A 17,087-nucleotide genomic window follows, 5' to 3' on the forward strand; every position below is an offset into this window, starting at 1 on the left:
GTTTAGCGTTGTTGTTTTTGACGTATTCTAATATTTCAAAATAATCCTAATACATTTAAATATGATTGGCTAAAATACTTTATAATAAAATATTTAAATCAAGTTCGAGAGAAAATAATGATAGACGACTACCATGTTTTTTCCGAAAGTTTTCTCCTGTAATACTAAAAAATAAAACGATGCGTAATTTTTTTTATAAACCTGTTTAAACATTTAGGTGCGAGTTTCGATCCAAGCACCTGATTCAAACATAATTAGAAACCTTTTATGCGTCTTTAACAGTAATCATTCGAATAATTACAATTTTATTTATTGCATCACTGCATTATGAAAAGCGCTCAATCATTGATAACAGGTTTATAAATTTGCACGCATGAGATAAGAAATCAAATTAGTTGACAGTCTGCCCGACAACAACAAGAAATATAATAAACCAATCAAAATATTTTTGTTGTACAGTGAAATGAATGTGCGTTAAGTTAATTTAACAGGCAAGTTCTCGAAATCTCCGCTTCACCGAGTCTCTACTCATATGCTGCAAATAAACAGCAGCAAAAAAGAACAAGAAGAAAAATTTCCATTATTGCGGTACCATAGAGAATATAATAGTGGCTTAACCGACAATCAATTCAAACAAAATATAATTGGTGCAATGCACATGCGTGACTTTACAAAAAATTAAAACAATGTTTTGTATATTATATATCGTTACTGTGGCAATCTTAGTTAAAGGGCATCCAATTGAAGACGGTGGACTGCCACACAGTAGAGATTTTTATGCAGGTTACATTAAGGCATTGACCGATAACTTTGATCAGTTATTCGTGGCAAACACGAGAAACGTGCGAAGTACAGACAACAACGAGGAAGATGACAAGATAAAGGTGATTATAGAGAATTTTGCCATTACTTATTTAAGATTGAATTGAAATTCTGTTTTGTTTCGTTATATAAAAAAAAGCTGATGATGACACCGATCATTTAAAATCCGTTTTAGGTCAATGAAAACCTCGTTCGACGAACTGTTAAACTGCAAGCTGAGAGTCCAAAAGATATCCAACATTACAAAGAAACTCAACCGAATACCGTCAAAGAGATGAAACGGTCAGTTGCAGAAGCACCTATAAAAGAAAAAAGAGATGCAAAAGAAGACGGGGCTGAGCAAACTACATCTGAAGACGAAGCATCTGTCAGAGAAAGACAAGACTTTGAAGTAGATGAAAACGTCGAAAAGAAAGATAATATTGATGATAGAGTTGCAGAAAATAAATTGGATGAAAATAAAGAATTCGATTCTCAAGAAGAAAGTGAAGAAGGACCCGAGGAAGAAGAGGAGCAAAATTATGATAACTCTGTTGAAGCTGCAAATAAAAGACAATATATTCTTGAACACACTGACTTGAAAAATCTCCCCTTTCTGCCATCTATTATCAGTGGTTACCAAGACAACAGATTTTCACCTCTAATAAGTTTAGGTGGATTTGGAAACGATTTCTTGAAACCATTTCCTATACCAGCAAATTTTGGAAGCGGATTACCTTTCGGTGTTGCGTATGCAATTCCTGTCCCGGTAATAGTTCCTCAAGATGACAGTGTCCTGAAAGGAGAATTACGATCAAAAATTAGAAATAAGCACAACCGACGGACTATCTTAACACCTCCATTCTTAATATCATCGAGCTGCAGCAATCCATGTCAATCTTCATTTCGATGTGGTGCAAATCCAATTAATATTTTTCCGTGCTCAAGTAACAAGCTGACTGACCACAGTAACATAGGTTGTACAAATACCATTAACAACTGTAATGCTTTAAACAGAATTTCTAACGGCTACTCGGTAAATACAGTTTCAACCAATGGAGTAAACGGAAATTACGGCCCTTGCAATGACCACTTTGATTACACTGATAACTTTCAAAATTTACCACCAAGATTTCCTGTGCAGATAAAACCTAGTGCAGATCAAGTTTTCACTAACGATTGCACTAACGAGAACGGAAACTGTGGTTCACCCATCAATGTTGCTAATGACGGTAACACAAAAAATATCAATATCCATCACATTCATCATGTAAATCACCATCACCACCATCACATCTATCAACAAGGAACACCATTATCGAACCCTCAACGAGTTGGATTAAATGGTTTTACTACGAGCGGAGCCAACTTCCTTAATGATATAACTAATGATTGCATGGCAGGTCCAACTAACGCAGCAAATGGATTTAACTGCAACAATCCTTGCACCAATGTTGTCATGGTCCCAAGTGGTTGCGGTGTAAAGACTATTTAATTCAACAAAAAAATCGCAATATAATATTTAGAGCTCTTGAAATCCTCACACACACACACCCCCCCCCACCACCAAAAAAAAAAAGACAATTAGAAGCACCGATAAGTACACTTGGATATCATACGTAATTTTTATATTAATATATAAAATTTTATTGAGGAGTTTCGCCGACAAGATTTTTATTACAACTATTAGCGCTCTTACTCACGCAAACTCATGTTAAATTTAAAAAAAATTTTAGAAACACGTCTAGAGAGTTTCAGATAAGACCTTTTAGTAAAACAAAATTTCGATCTAAAATTAGATTTTATTAGCGTGAAAAAAGATATTTTATCTTTATCCGATTTTAACTCGTTATTAACTATATTTAGAGAGATGCATTTGTTGAAAAGATTGAAACATTGAAAACTCTGGCTTTATTTTGTCAAATGTTAAACTCATCAAGCCTGACTGTCTTCTACTGTTAAGTGTTCATTTATATCAAACATATTATTGGCTTGTATCGTCAGCACATGCTTTATTAAAACAGTGGATGCTGTATAGGTTTTTTTGACCGGTCTTCTAATTCCTGAACAGAAATTTCGGAAGCTTGTATTTGCTCTTGCAATTCCTATAAAATAAAAAAGGATTAAGATTTTTTAATATCATCATCATCGTCAAAGGATTCAAACCTTGTTTAACATTTGTGTATATTGATCATAAATAATCGAAATCACGATCACGTTAGAAATGATTGAATAAACGCTTGAATAAACGCTTAAAAGAGTTTGCTAAAAAATGTGTAAATAAAAACCATCTTAGTAACAAATTTGAAATTGTGAGCAATTAAAAACGTTTAGCTGAAGCTTAAGTCATTTTTAACTAGTTGTAAAATAACCTTTCTGTTTTTCTTGGATCCAAAACGTATTAGTAATTTCAATGAAAAAAATGTCAGAAAAAAGGGAACAATTTTTTAATTTCTGTAAGTACAACGATAAAAAACGTGATAGAAAATTGTTCCTTTGAAACGCAATTATTACTCATTTAGATTTTCATTATACCAATATGAAGCAACTTGAATGCTTCCCAGACTTCCATGGTTAAGTTTGTTACGGCAATTAATGATTTGTATCAAACCACAAACATCGGTAAAATGCAACATCGGTATTTATAAAATAACTTCAATGCTTTAAATGGGTAAAAGCAAACCAATCATACCTTCTTCACCAGCCTCTTTTAGAATGCATACATATTTGACGTATATTGCATATAGAGATCCTCCACTAAACTAAACTGTATTGGTAGAACTTGTAATACCATACTAACAGTTACACATTATGCAACTACAATATTCATTTCATATTGTAGTTATTTAATGTGTATACCATCAGAGGTAAAACAATAATTTTGCAAAATATTTGTAATATATGAAATATACCAATATAAAAACAGATTTCATTTTCATCTATGTTGTGTAATGTTCATAATTTTTTTGGTTCATGCAATGACTTCTAAGTTTTTGGACTCAACAAGCTGTTCAATCCAACGGATATTTTTGGATTTAAATGTTTAGATATTTGTTAAATAAAAAAGTAGCCTGATGTAAAAGATAGTAGCGTATTTAAAAGATAGTAGTCTGATGCAAATGGCAGATTTGTAATTTGTTGCAGTTTTTTGATAACAATCATCCCAAATTAGTTTTGCATTATAAATGGTTAGAAGATTTACATACAAAAAACATAAAGAAAAATATTTTTTACCTTCATTGTGAATAAGGCTCGATACATTAAACTGTAAGCATTATCTGCCAAAGAAACAGAACCAGTCTTTGAGAAAAATCTGTCCCTAAAAAAATTTTTAAATATTATTAATACTCATTACCATATTATCATACATTTGAAACAAAAGATTAGAAAGTCTTGTAATTTAACCTCTGCGTCGCGGAATCGTTTTCTCTAAATGAACCGGGACAAGCATAACGAGACGAGAAATGTCCCAGAAAAAAATAACGAGACAAAGGAAAAAAATTGTCCCGGAATAAAGTTATAAATCGGGACAATAATTTTGTCTCGGATTTAAAAATTGTGTCCCGGGTATTATGAAACGTTCGAGACAGATCAATTATATATATTAACTGGATATCTAAACTCGCGCTTCCACAGCACAGTGGGCCAGTGACTGGACAAAAGTATAAAAACCAAAGTCAAAATTTTATGTCATAATGGTTTTAAACAATCATATAGATATTATAAAACAGTTTAAAACCGTTTATATACACTTAAAATTTTAATGGATATACAAATAATGTGGTTGAATTAGAAAAAAAAAATTATAAATAGAAAAACGTTGTTTAAAAAATCGATGGAAATAAATAACATTTACATAAAATATTGCGCTTTTTAAAATATTATATTACAACTCAATATATTATCTGGATTTTAAAAGTTGTTTGACTCAAATTGGTATGTAATTAACAAATTTGCAGCAACTTTAAACAAGCTTATTATTTTATATTTTATTGTATGATTTTTGTTTTTATTTGACAAAGTATTTTTTTTAATTGTTACATCTTGCTTTTATACTTAGATATTTTGAAGCTTCTATATGTCTTCTTTAATAATTTCGTAAATATGGCTGCCACTAGGCGCCACCTTGGTTTTCTTTCACATTTGAACATCTCTTACCTAACAAAAAATCTGTAATTGCGCTCAAAAATTTTTATTTGCACAAAATTTTAAAAAACGCGGAAAACATATAATACGATCTCACTCATACTAAGCGTAGTACTGAACAAAATATATATATATATATATATATATATATATATATATATATATATATATATATATATATATCGTAATTCAAATTTAGTTCTTGTTAATTTAGCGCTTATCAAACCAAATGGATTTAATAATCTATTTTAATTGGTTTGGTTGGGGTTACTCATTTTAGATGTTGAACTGCTGTTTTTATTTAGGTTTAATGAGTGTCACAAGAAACGAAATTCATCAGTTTATCAGACTCAACAGTCTGTCAATACATAAAAAAGAAGACAATATACTTGTATACAACTTTATTAAAGAACATGATTTGAAGTTTCAAGGCAAAAAGTTTGAGAGTCAATTTCATTTATTTATTTCTGAATATGGTAAAAGATGGACTCGAAGTAAACGAACCGATGCAAAGTTTATTAGGAAGAGTTCAGCTTGGCTTGAAAATGATTTTAATACCACATTAATAAAGGAGAGTAAAAATAAACAACTCGGCAGACCTACATTACCATTTGAAGATTTGTCTTTAAAAACAAAGAAAAGAAAAGTTGCAACTTTGTCAGCTTCAAATTCTTGAGAGCTGTTGTTTGCTAGTGGCACACACCTGTGGAAAAAAGGTAGAAGAAAAGATGCTCAGATAGCAATAAAGTTGGCTAATGACAAAGATGCTGAACTAGATCATTCTGATAATACATCTGAAGAAGCGTTGGCTCTTTTGTTAGATAATGAGATGAGCATATCTCAGTATCAGCGCTTAAGAAACAATGCGAAAAGCAAAAAAAGTAATTTATATCCACCATACAATGATGTACGTGAGGCAAAAGAGAAGTGTTTGCCTAGTCGCGAATCATGGACAGCAACAGATTACTCTGCAGGCATCAATTTCCAACCATTGGTAGATCATACTGTTCTGCGGCTGTTGGAAGTACAACAAGATGTTATCAATTCGTTTGTTTTTGATAGGCTAGTTCTGCGCTCAAAGGTAGGCTTTGATGGGTCAACTGGGCAAAACATTTATACACAAGTTACTGATGAGCTGGAAAACAGAAGTTTTGTCCAAGAAGCAAGTTTGTTTCTTACCTGCTTTGTACCACTTGAATTGACAGGATTCTCTGGTCAAGTGGAGAAGATTGTTTGGAGAAATCCACATCCGTCATCAACATTGTACTGCCGAATTGTGCGGTTTAGGTTTGTAAAGGAGACAACTGATGCAATGAATGCAGAGTATCAATTTCTTGAAAATGCGATTGGAAACTTAACTACAACTGCTGTGCCTAAGTATGAAAACTTAACTGTTCTTCACAAAGTTGATGTTACTATGATAGATGGAAAAGTAGCCACTGCATTATCTACAGTTACTAATTCAAGTCAGTACTGCTCAGTTTGTGGTTTAATACCAACTCAAATGAACCAACTTAATATTGTTTGCAATTTGCCATTAACTCCAACCGGATTGAAGTATGGCTTGTCAACACTTCATGCATGGATTCGTAGCATGGAGTGTTTGTTAAAAGTCGGCTACAAAGCTGAAGTGAAGAAATGGGCATCAAGGTCAGATGCAGACAAAGAAAAAGTTAAAGCTAAAAAGAATTTAATTCAATCTCGGTTCAGAAATGAAGTTGGGCTGGTGATTGTTATCCCCAGTTCTGGTGGTTCTGGATCATCAAATAATGGCAATACTGCCCGACGTTTATTCAGAAATGCTGAACAAACAGCAGCAATTATTAATGTTGATGTGCATTTAATTAAAAGGATATATGTTGTGCTGTGTACTTTGTCATCTGGTTTTATGATTGATGCCGATAAATTAAAAGACTATTGCTTAGAAACAGCACAGCTTTTTATAAAACTTTATCCCTGGTACTACATGCCACAGAGATTGCACAAAATCTTGATACATGGGTGGCAGGTTGTTGATGAGATGGTGTTGCCAATTGGGATGATGAGTGAAGAGGCCTTAGAAGCACGAAATAAAGACTTTAAAAAATTCCGTGAATTTTTTTCAAAGAAGTGTTCGCGTTTAAAGACAAACGAAGACCTTTTACGGCGTTTTATGTGCTCATCCGATCCAGTAATCAGTGCTTTACGATCACCTAAGCACCCTAAAAAAGAAAATTTTCCAGATGGTGTTGTGCAACTCTTAAAAGAAAGCCATTCTTTTTAATTTGTAACTTCGCCTGAATTATGTTGTACATATTTATTTTGTATTTTTAAATATGTAGACCTACCACTTACTAAGCTTGTACTACTTGTAGCATACATTGTCAAAGATTTTCGGTGATTGTGAATGCATGGGTACAATAATACCCATAAAAATTTGAAAAGTTCTGTAGACGCTTGTAAAATCTGCTAATTAGAAAAACTAATTAACTAAGCTAGAATATAATTATCTTACAGGAAACCAAGTTTATTTAGCAACGTGTAATAGCACGTGTAATAACACTAGTTAATATGACACGTGTAATAACACATATTAAACTGAAAAAAGATTTGCTTTCTGCGATTGAGGATCAAAGAGAGGCTTTCATAATAAAACACGTGCTAAATGTTTTTGCTACCCAAAATTAGGTATCCATAACAACAAATTAAATAATAACACCTTCATAAGAAGCGCAGACATCATATTATTACTCATCCTAATTTTAGTCAATGTAGCCCTAATATTAAATTAGTTATGAATTTTGTCCAGTAAAAGTGAATTCTGGCCCACTGTGCACAGTGAAGAAAATTTTTTTGCCAACCAAGTTTGTTTTGCCTGCCAGAAATGATGCACAGTGACTCAAAACAAAAAAAAAATGGCAATAAACCCCTCACAACATTTTTGTAAATATAGTGCCCTTTTTTTAACAATATTAAATTACACTGATTATTTATATAAAAAGTAAAAACAGTTTTTTCATAAAACTTAAATTTTACATTTTATGGTTAAAAGAAGTTAAAAATTCTAAATTTATTTCCAAAGAAATCTGAAAAATCAGAGACTTTTATTTAGTAAAAATGGAGACCTTTTAATCTAAATTAAAGTCTAAATTTACTTTTAAGATATTCTTTTAACTTTACATATTTCAAATATATTAAAATAAAAAATCTGATTTTTTTTTGTTCAAATTAGAAGAATTTTCTAAAATAATATAGAATATACAAATACACACTTTTTGTTTTAAATATCAGCTTTAATGTTCCACCGAGTTCCAAGGAGATATATTTTTTCAGTTAATTAACACTTTTACTTTTAGAGTATTAAGGGATTGCTGAGGTCACCTGCGGTATAGGGAGTTATTGAAGAAATACAAATGTCAATGAACCCATAAAAACCTGTTTTTAGCTATTTCTTAATAGTAGTTTATTATATCAAAACAAATAAAAATGGCGGAAAACAAGGTTTGTTTTTCTTGAATTTGAGTTTTTTGACTTGTATGACGAAATATATTTTTGTCATCATATGCTACTTAGAAATTTGTCAAAATGTTTTTTTTTTTTAATAATGATTTATTATTCGAAAAGTACTAGATATTTTAAAAAGCATTACTTAACAACTTTAGTGTTTCCTGTAATATACAAGTAACATCATTTTCTTAAACATTATAGGAAACTTAATGTGATAATTGTCAAAGAAATAATAACATAAAATGTTAAACAGTGTAAAGTGAAAATTTATATAAAGTACTCAAAAATGTTTCTGATATATATTAATGATTTTAAAAACAACAACAACAAAAAGATTAGATTTTATCCCGAATATACGTGGATAAATTTCGATTATGGAAAGATTTACTTAACGAAATCAAATAAAACTGAAGAAATTAGCAAAGAGAAGATAAATAAAGACTACTTTAGATAGATTTATTTCAAAAGTGAAGAATGATTTTTTTTTTATGAAAAAAAAGAATATCAATGGCTTCAAGAAAATCTTATGACCAATAAAAGCATCCATTTTGGTTCTGGAAAACCCCATAAACAATAGGTGGTCCTTGGAGAGCGAAGCAAAAGAGAATAAATAAAAGAACTAGGTGTTGAATATTATGCTCTACTTTTAGGCTCTGCAAGAATTACACATTTTTAAAAAATTCAGATGTTTTATAGATCAAAAAAGTTAAAGACACTTTGGATAAAACCTTTCCTTTAAATATGAGTGTAAACAAACTCTTGCATTAGAAGTGAATACTGACCTCAGTGTTAAACAATGTTAAATGATCAGAAACTTAGCCTTTGGACACACATTTATCCCTTTCTTCAACAATACTTTAGTGGAAAAAGTTAAATACTATCCTAAAATTTTTTTTCTCTCTGATTTCAGCTGCTACCATTAATATTGCTAACGCTGTGTTTATATAGATGGTATAAGACCAATAGTAGCAGTTGAAATAAATGATGGTAATTGTGCCAGAAATTCATTATTTAAATTTCACATTAAGGATTAACTTGTATGTCTTGTTATATCTCGTTATGTTCCATTAAAAAGATGTAAATTGTGGGAAATCGTAAAGCTCCTATTTTGTCCGGGACATCTTGTCTCGTCTCGGTATTGTCCCGGATTTCCACTGAGAGTTGAAAGTTGTCTCAATTTTTATCGCAGATCGGGATAAAGCTTTTAAGATTGTCTTGTCTCAAATAAAAAAATAAAGAGACGCATATGCTTACTTGTAATAACTTATTTTAAAAATGCTTAGTTCATAACTTAAATAAGATATTGTTTTCTCCATATGGGGCATTCCACGTCAAGTGGAACCACCCATCAGACATTAACAACTTAGATTTTGATGAAAATTGGCTCACATGTTGGGCATGTGGACAGAAGAAAAACATGTAAATTTTGACTTAGGTCAATTATTTCCTGAGATATGACCTTTCAAAGTTCTATTAAAGTATAAGTAGGTTCTAAAAATTTCATATTTATATGAAATTTTTAGAACCTACTTATACTTTAATAATAATTCCAAAGCTGTTTATGGGAATACCAAAAAGATTTTTTTATGGAACATCCACAATAGAAAAAGCAATGTGTAAAAAAAAAATTATGATCTTTGACCTTTGCTATCAATGGTCAAATGACTAATAACTTTTTTTCTATTGAACTTATCACTTTTTTGTATAGACACAAAGTTGTTCGTCTGTGCAAGAGCTTCTGCTTGCCACCAAAATCAACTTCCTAAGTATAATAGCAAAAAAGTTATGACATTTTAAATTACCAAGGTCAAGTGAAAAGGTCAAAACTTTGAAAGGTAATATCTTAGGAAATAATTGAAAAAAGTCAAAAAAATTTACATGTTTTTCTTCTGTCCATATGCCCAACAATTTTCATCAAATTCCAAGTCAGTGATGTTGGATGGGTGGCTCCACTTGACATGGAATGCCCCATATAATCTTTTTAAATCAACTGTAGTTTTTTTCAAAGATTATTTTTGGATTTCAAAATGACTTTGTGGATTTATTTTAAGAGGTTTTGTCTAATTTTTTATGACTAACACAAGTTCTGGAAATGAAAAACAACGCCAGAACATAAAATTTTTAAAAATGGCATAATTCATTTTGATAAAAATATGTATTTTTTTAAAATATTTTGCCTTAAGTTACAAGTGTCATTCACATTTTAGAATGAATGTAACATTACAATGTTATAATCTAAAATAAATCCATAGTTAACCTTTTTATCAAGAGTTGTAAGAAATAACATAAGCTTGTGCACAAACAGTGACTTATTACAATTTATCATAGATATAAAAAATAAGTGAACAGAAGATCACCTCACATGCCCTAAGATAGAAAAATGAATTTTCTTATCAAACCTGTAAGTCTGATAAATTTATAATTACCCAAGTCCTAACAATCTCAGTATAAAAATGAGATATGCAAAATACCTACCTATTTTATGTTATCCAAAGACAAAATGCCTGATCTTGATTTTACCAGGCAAGATAACTAAATTATCTTGGGCCATACAGGTCCAGGCAAAGGCTGAGTTACATATTAAGGAATTAGTTTAGGATAAAACCTGAATTAGTTTATCATAAATTTAGTACATATTCAACCATTTTACTTGAAACTTTCAGCTGGATTTAAATGAGAGAAAGTAGTTTGGTATTTTTTGTGAACTTTTTATATGTGTATAGCAAAAATAAAATCAATTTTTTAAAAAAATAACTTGAAAAAATAATTTCTTATTTTTTCAAATAACTTGAAAAAATAAGAAATTATACAAACATGTAACAAACTAACATATATCAAACTTACCGAAATTCTTCTTGAAGTAATTTGAGATATTGAGATCTTGGGTTTGATTCTGATCCAAGTAATCGAGATCTACAAGCATACTCACGTGTTTCTAAGTTACTGAGGTTGATTATGTCAATGTTTACAGGTATTGCATCACTTAAAAGAAAGATATAACATAATTAATACAATTAATATTTGAAAATTTACTAAACTTAAAAAATTATTTCAATATAGAATTCCTTTTTTAAAAGATTATTCATTTCAAAATTTATAAAGAAACCATTTAAACCATAAAAAATTTCATACCCATTCTTGGTACATGTAAAAATATTTCTTATCCATTCTTGGTACATATAAAAAAAAAACTTCTTACCCATTCTTGGTACATATAAAACATTTGTATGGGACGATGAACGTTGATTTATTGTTTTCAGAATATGGTGTGAAAAGAAATACTACTAAAGCTAAATAAGTAATTTGGAATTTGAATGTATTTTTAAAAAATAATAAAATTGTTTTCTATATTTTAATTTGTAAAAGAACAAGTTTCCATTAAATACACACAAGTACAGACACCGACACACACAGAATTTCAATAAGAAACAAAAAAATAAAATAAAAAAATCCTACTGACTTACCTTTATGTCTAAATGAATTTGTACATAATAAATTTTTTATTATAGATCGTTCTCGTACGCTTAAAAAACTTCTTGTTTTTCTTCGAATAAAGTAGATACCAATCATTGCCTATTAATCAATCACAACAAAAATGTTAAAAACAATACTTTACTTTACAATTCCATCATAATGATCAAACCTGCTCAGAGAGCAACATAAATATATATTCAAAGTGACAGGGATAATGCGTGAATTTTTTTTAATTTAGATTTAAATAGTGTATTAACATAATTGTAAAACGTTTTTAGTAAGGAAAGTATGCTACTCATTATGTGTATAAAAGTGCAAATTTTAGTAATTAATGTATGATAAGCATTATTTAAATAAAATTTAAGTAAGGATTGTATGACACTGATTGTGTGTTTACAATAAAGAAGAGAATAAAATTTGTCCCTGATTATAACATCAATGCTGATTAGAAGAATACAAACTCAAAGTGGATATCAAACTTGTACCCTCTGAGTCAAACTTAGCTGATGCACTTACTCGAGTGTGTGGAAATTGGTTGAATATAGTCAATAAGCCCCCTGAACTTGCTGCAGGTGGAACAATTAGTGCTTCTTAATCTTCCAAAGAAATAAATCATGTTCATAGGTCCACAGGAAATTATGGTGTAAAGAGAACATTGTATTTTGTTCATAGAATTGACCCATCAGTAAGCAAGGAAGAAATCAGACAAGTGGTTGAAAAATGTATAGCCTGCCAATCAATTAATCCAAGTTCAATAAAATGGCCGAGAAGGAAAATCAAAAGAACATGGCAATAACTTGGTATGAATATAACTCATTATGAGGAACAACACTATCTTACCCTAAATGACTGTGGGCCTTCACAGTATGAAATATGACGCCGTCTTAAAGATCAAACTAGTACATGTATTATTCAGGAACTAAACGCAATCTTTTTTGAACAAGGCGGTCCAAACAAAACCCTGATGGATAATGATAAAGCATTTCAAAGCACATAATTTTCACAGTTTATGAACTAATAGAACATTAAACTTCACTTCAAGTACGCTTTTGTACCTTCAGGAAATGGAATTGTAGAACGATGTTATCAATCTGTCAAAAGAACAGAGAAGAGAGTTCTGTGCAGCATACTCAAGACAGTTTAATGGTAAAACATCAGTCTAAAAGATTGTTGTAAGTCTTCTAATGCACCTGCAAATACGAAATTAGAGCAAGAGGAATTGATGACAATAAAAATGCACATGATTCTTATAAGAACACCAACAAATTTAAACTTGGTAATAAAGTATTGATAAAGCCCCTGGATAACTGATGCAACTCTCAATATAAGATTGAAAGAATTACAGGGATCATCTTGAAGCAAACAATAGAAGTGGGGAAAGTGTGTTGACACATGACCTAAGACACATAAAAGTTGACAACAAATTGAATGAGGATCCAGAAGATGATAAAGAACTGTACAATGTGTTGCCTGAAGACCAGACACCTGACGCTGAGCGTTATAGTCCATGGGGTGAAAGTTTCATTATGACCAAGAGGGAGTGTAATTATACCAAATAATCAATTAGCATTTTTTCTTAATAATTGTATGCATAAAAAGACATAAGTGTGAATGTCAAGGGACATAAATTATGGTGAATTTCTTGTAGATAAATCAGCATTTATGCATAAATAAAAATGATCTTTTTATGTGAAACTACAAATGATGATATACTGTGTATTTGAAATTGAGTATAACTCAAAACTTCTTGCTGTTAGAGCTGATCTACAGCATAAATATCATAATTCAAATATTATTAATTTTGATTCCAAATATTAAATACTATTAAAAAAAATCCTCTCACTTTCCTTTTAAATAAACACCCCATAAATGGTGCATAAATTTTTTTCTACATACATCAGCTTGAGTTTTGAATAGTTTTTCGTTGAGCTGTTTGTCAGAAACTGTGCCAAGATTGTCGTAATAACTAAAGTAACATCAAAAGTTTTTTAATGCTTACAAACCTTTACCATCATAAATTATTACATTATGACTAACTAGTTGTCATTAAGTTTCTTTTAGAAAATGAGTTTTGATCATTATTAAGAATTATTGAACATGGTAAATCAGATATTGGTATTGTCTTATACCACCAAATATTTGTTTAGATAACAATTCCATGAGATTCAGTATATTTGAACACTTATATAAATTAGCTTAAGTATGAAATAGGTTTTTTAGTCTATTTAAAACTGATTTTTTATTGAGTTTACCATTTTTGGCCACTCACTTAAAAGTTTATCTGAAATATATTTATAGGTTACCTAAAAGTTGAACTATTTTGAACTGTTCCATGCAAAACTGAAAGAAAAACATGATTAATCTCATAATGGTGATTTATTAATATTTCAATAATTATGTTTTTTAAAAAAAAGTTAAAATAAAGACTTTACCCTACCTGTCCATACTTAAAGCATCATGGGTTAACTAACAACACTGTATTGCACAAAAAATTTGCCAAACGCTCCAAAAATTTCTTAAATAGCAGAAACTTTTCTTACTTATTTCTTTTTCTAATTCAACACCATTATGATCTGCATCACTTATTCGGCTAACTATCTTTGTGCTGTGTTCCCCTAGAAGGAAACCATCCTAAATTAAAAATGTTTACAGTTTTGATATAAAACATTATTTGACCACACACTATTAAAGAAAAGTTCAAAGCTAAACTGTATATTTAGTGTGCTTAACTGACTTACTGGAAATCTCATGACAAAAAAAAAAGAAAAAGAGTTTCACTTAGTGAAACTCTTTTTCTTTTTTTTTTGTCATGAGTCTCTGATTTTTTGATTTGGTAATTTTAAAAAAAAACTTTTTTAAAAAAAAAAATATAGGGTAAACCTGAAAATAAAGTAAACTCTCATGTATGTATGTATGTATGTATGTATGTATGTATGTATGTATGTATGTATGTATGTATGTATGTATGTATGTATGTATGTATGTATGTATGAATGTATGTAATAAGGAATGAATACTTTTATATAGAACAGAGATAGTGAGGAATGGATGTGATAGCAAATGTATGTGATGACAATTTCTAAGATATATTTCTAAGACATACTTTAACTTTATTGACATGGAGTTATTCTTACTCAATTGTTAATATATTGTTCATTTTAGTTCAATAAATAGATACAAACTTATAATTTTACTTATGAAGTCCTATAATAATATATTCAATTTATAGATTCTTTACCATAAACTATAATAGAGATAAACTTTACTAATTACTTATACAATATTATAATTAAACATTATACTAGGCATATATTGAAATATTGTGTAAATTTTAGGTTTTCATGCGCAACTGCCGTTACAAAAATCCATTAAAAAATTTAATATATTTCACAATCTTAAAACTAATATATTTCGGCAAACGACAAAGCAGAATTTAAAATTATTGACTAGATCCAATAATCCTGTTCTTCTTTCCTAAAAAAATTTAAGAGTATCTCGTTCAACGCAATGATATTATCCTGATTTGATAATAGATAATAAATATTGATTTTTAACATGATGATCCATGAGTAACATAATTTTATCATTTTTAGAGAATTGATTTCATTAAACATCTTTTGAAATGCTTATACGTACACAGATATATTCCGATTCAGCCGCTTCCTTTAGCAAACCTGCAAAAACAAAGCCAGGTATAAAGACTTTAGTATTCTTTTCCTCGGAAACCATTTAAAGGTTTTCAAATTCTTTACGGTAGTTAATTCAAAGTTGAAATTTGATTAAATACAACTTGAGTCTTTCGTTAAAAGCATTTGGTCACATTTTCAACTTAAGTCCTTTTAACAAAATGTTACGTGCGTAAAGTACCGAATTCTTACAACCGAATTATACCTGGTTCGCATATATAAAAAAAGACTGAGGGTGGAATGCAAGAACCGAACTTCAAATTTGAAGTCGAACTTCAAACCTTAAGTGCGACTTGAGCGAATGCATAAAGCGAACTTCAACTCAAGTCAGACTTGAAAACCGCCAAAAATAGACCGTTTTCAAGTCTGATTTCAAACCAGACTTGAGAGAGCAAAAATTCCTTCTGAATGCAAGAAGAGGACTTGAAATTTCAAGTCAGACTTCAAATCTGAACTCTGACTTGAACGGAATGCAGGAAGCGAACTTGAACTGAAGTCAGACTTGAAAAACGAGAGTTTTTGAATTTTCAAGTCATTTTTTCAAGTCTGCTCCAGACCAATCTTGAAACCAAACTTGAAAGAAAAAACAAACCGCCATTTCGTTAGCCATTCCAGAAGATTTTTTTATTTTTCGTTAGCCATTCCAGAAGATTTTTTTATAATTTAAATAAACATATATAATTTATATCATTGTATAGAGCTTGAATTGACTTAAAAAATGAGGGGTCATTCGGCCTTTGAAGTTAAGCGGATTAAAAGTTATTGAGTTTTTTGTAGTGCAAAAATTGATGATTTTTTGACGAAAGGTTTAAGTATGGAAAGGCTTAAGTATGGAAAATTTGCATTGTTATGGCACCGAAAAAGAGAGTATTTTTGGATCATATTGACTTTTGAATAACTTTTGAACCGTTATTAAATTTGACTTGATATTTTCCATATTGATTCAACAACCATAAAACAACAAAATACCAACAAAAAAAAAATTTAATTCTGAAGGGATTGCCCAGAATCGTCTATTTTACAGACTGTGGGTTTTAACTTATTTACTTGGTTTTGGTGTCACATTGACTCTTGAATAACTTTTGAACCGTTATTACATTTGACTTGATGTTTTCCATATTGATTCAACAACTATAAAACAACAAAATACCAAAAAAAAAATTTACTTTTGAAGGGATTGCCCAGAATCGTCTATTTTACAGACTGTGAGTTTTAACTTATTTACTTACTATTTTAACTAGTTTTGGTGTCATATTGACTCTTGAATAACTTTAGAACCATTAATACATTTGGCTTTAAATTTTTCATAGTGATGCAACAACTATCAGCTAATAAAATACCACAATTTTTTTTTTTAATCTGTGCGGACTGCCCAAGTTCATCTATTTTACAGACTGAGGATTTTTATATATTTACTTAGTTTTGGAAAATAAAATTTAGGTTTATATTACAATTACACCATGCAAATATGCATAATCAAATCATGGAATCCAA

At 30.0% G+C, this 17,087-nt stretch overlaps 2 protein-coding genes across 3 annotated transcripts; one reads left to right on the forward strand and one right to left on the reverse strand.

Moving 5' to 3' along the window:
- The first annotated feature begins 489 nt into the window (after nucleotides 1-489).
- LOC145180784 (uncharacterized) lies at nucleotides 490-2,704 on the forward strand. Its single transcript, XM_080055740.2, has 2 exons — nucleotides 490-884; nucleotides 998-2,704. Exons 1-2 carry the CDS (start codon nucleotides 687-689, stop codon nucleotides 2,294-2,296), a joined length of 1,497 nt encoding a protein of 498 aa, XP_079911866.2. The 5' UTR covers nucleotides 490-686; the 3' UTR covers nucleotides 2,297-2,704.
- On the reverse strand, nucleotides 2,386-15,767 carry LOC145180786 (BRISC complex subunit abraxas 2-like). 2 transcript variants are annotated; one of them, XM_090082325.1, is made up of 9 exons: nucleotides 15,544-15,767; nucleotides 14,448-14,538; nucleotides 14,211-14,247; nucleotides 13,804-13,873; nucleotides 11,898-12,006; nucleotides 11,633-11,723; nucleotides 11,278-11,415; nucleotides 4,036-4,120; nucleotides 2,386-2,906 (listed from the first exon to the last, which is right to left on the reverse strand). In XM_090082325.1, the coding sequence occupies exons 1-9, from the start codon at nucleotides 15,634-15,636 to the stop codon at nucleotides 2,817-2,819; spliced, it is 804 nt and encodes a 267-aa protein (XP_089938451.1). In that variant the 5' UTR covers nucleotides 15,637-15,767; the 3' UTR covers nucleotides 2,386-2,816. The 2 variants fall into 2 exon arrangements, with proteins under 2 accessions (XP_089938451.1, XP_089938452.1); XM_090082326.1 differs by having other exon boundaries at nucleotides 14,345-14,538; nucleotides 15,544-15,725.
- Between the last annotated feature and the right edge of the window lie 1,320 nt (nucleotides 15,768-17,087).

The sequence above is a fragment of the Hydra viridissima genome, unplaced genomic scaffold (genome assembly GCF_058129835.1).
Source record: "Hydra viridissima isolate aposymbiotic clone 2 unplaced genomic scaffold, HvirCarnegie_v1 scaffold_3, whole genome shotgun sequence".
Taxonomy (NCBI): Eukaryota; Metazoa; Cnidaria; class Hydrozoa; order Anthoathecata; family Hydridae; genus Hydra; species Hydra viridissima.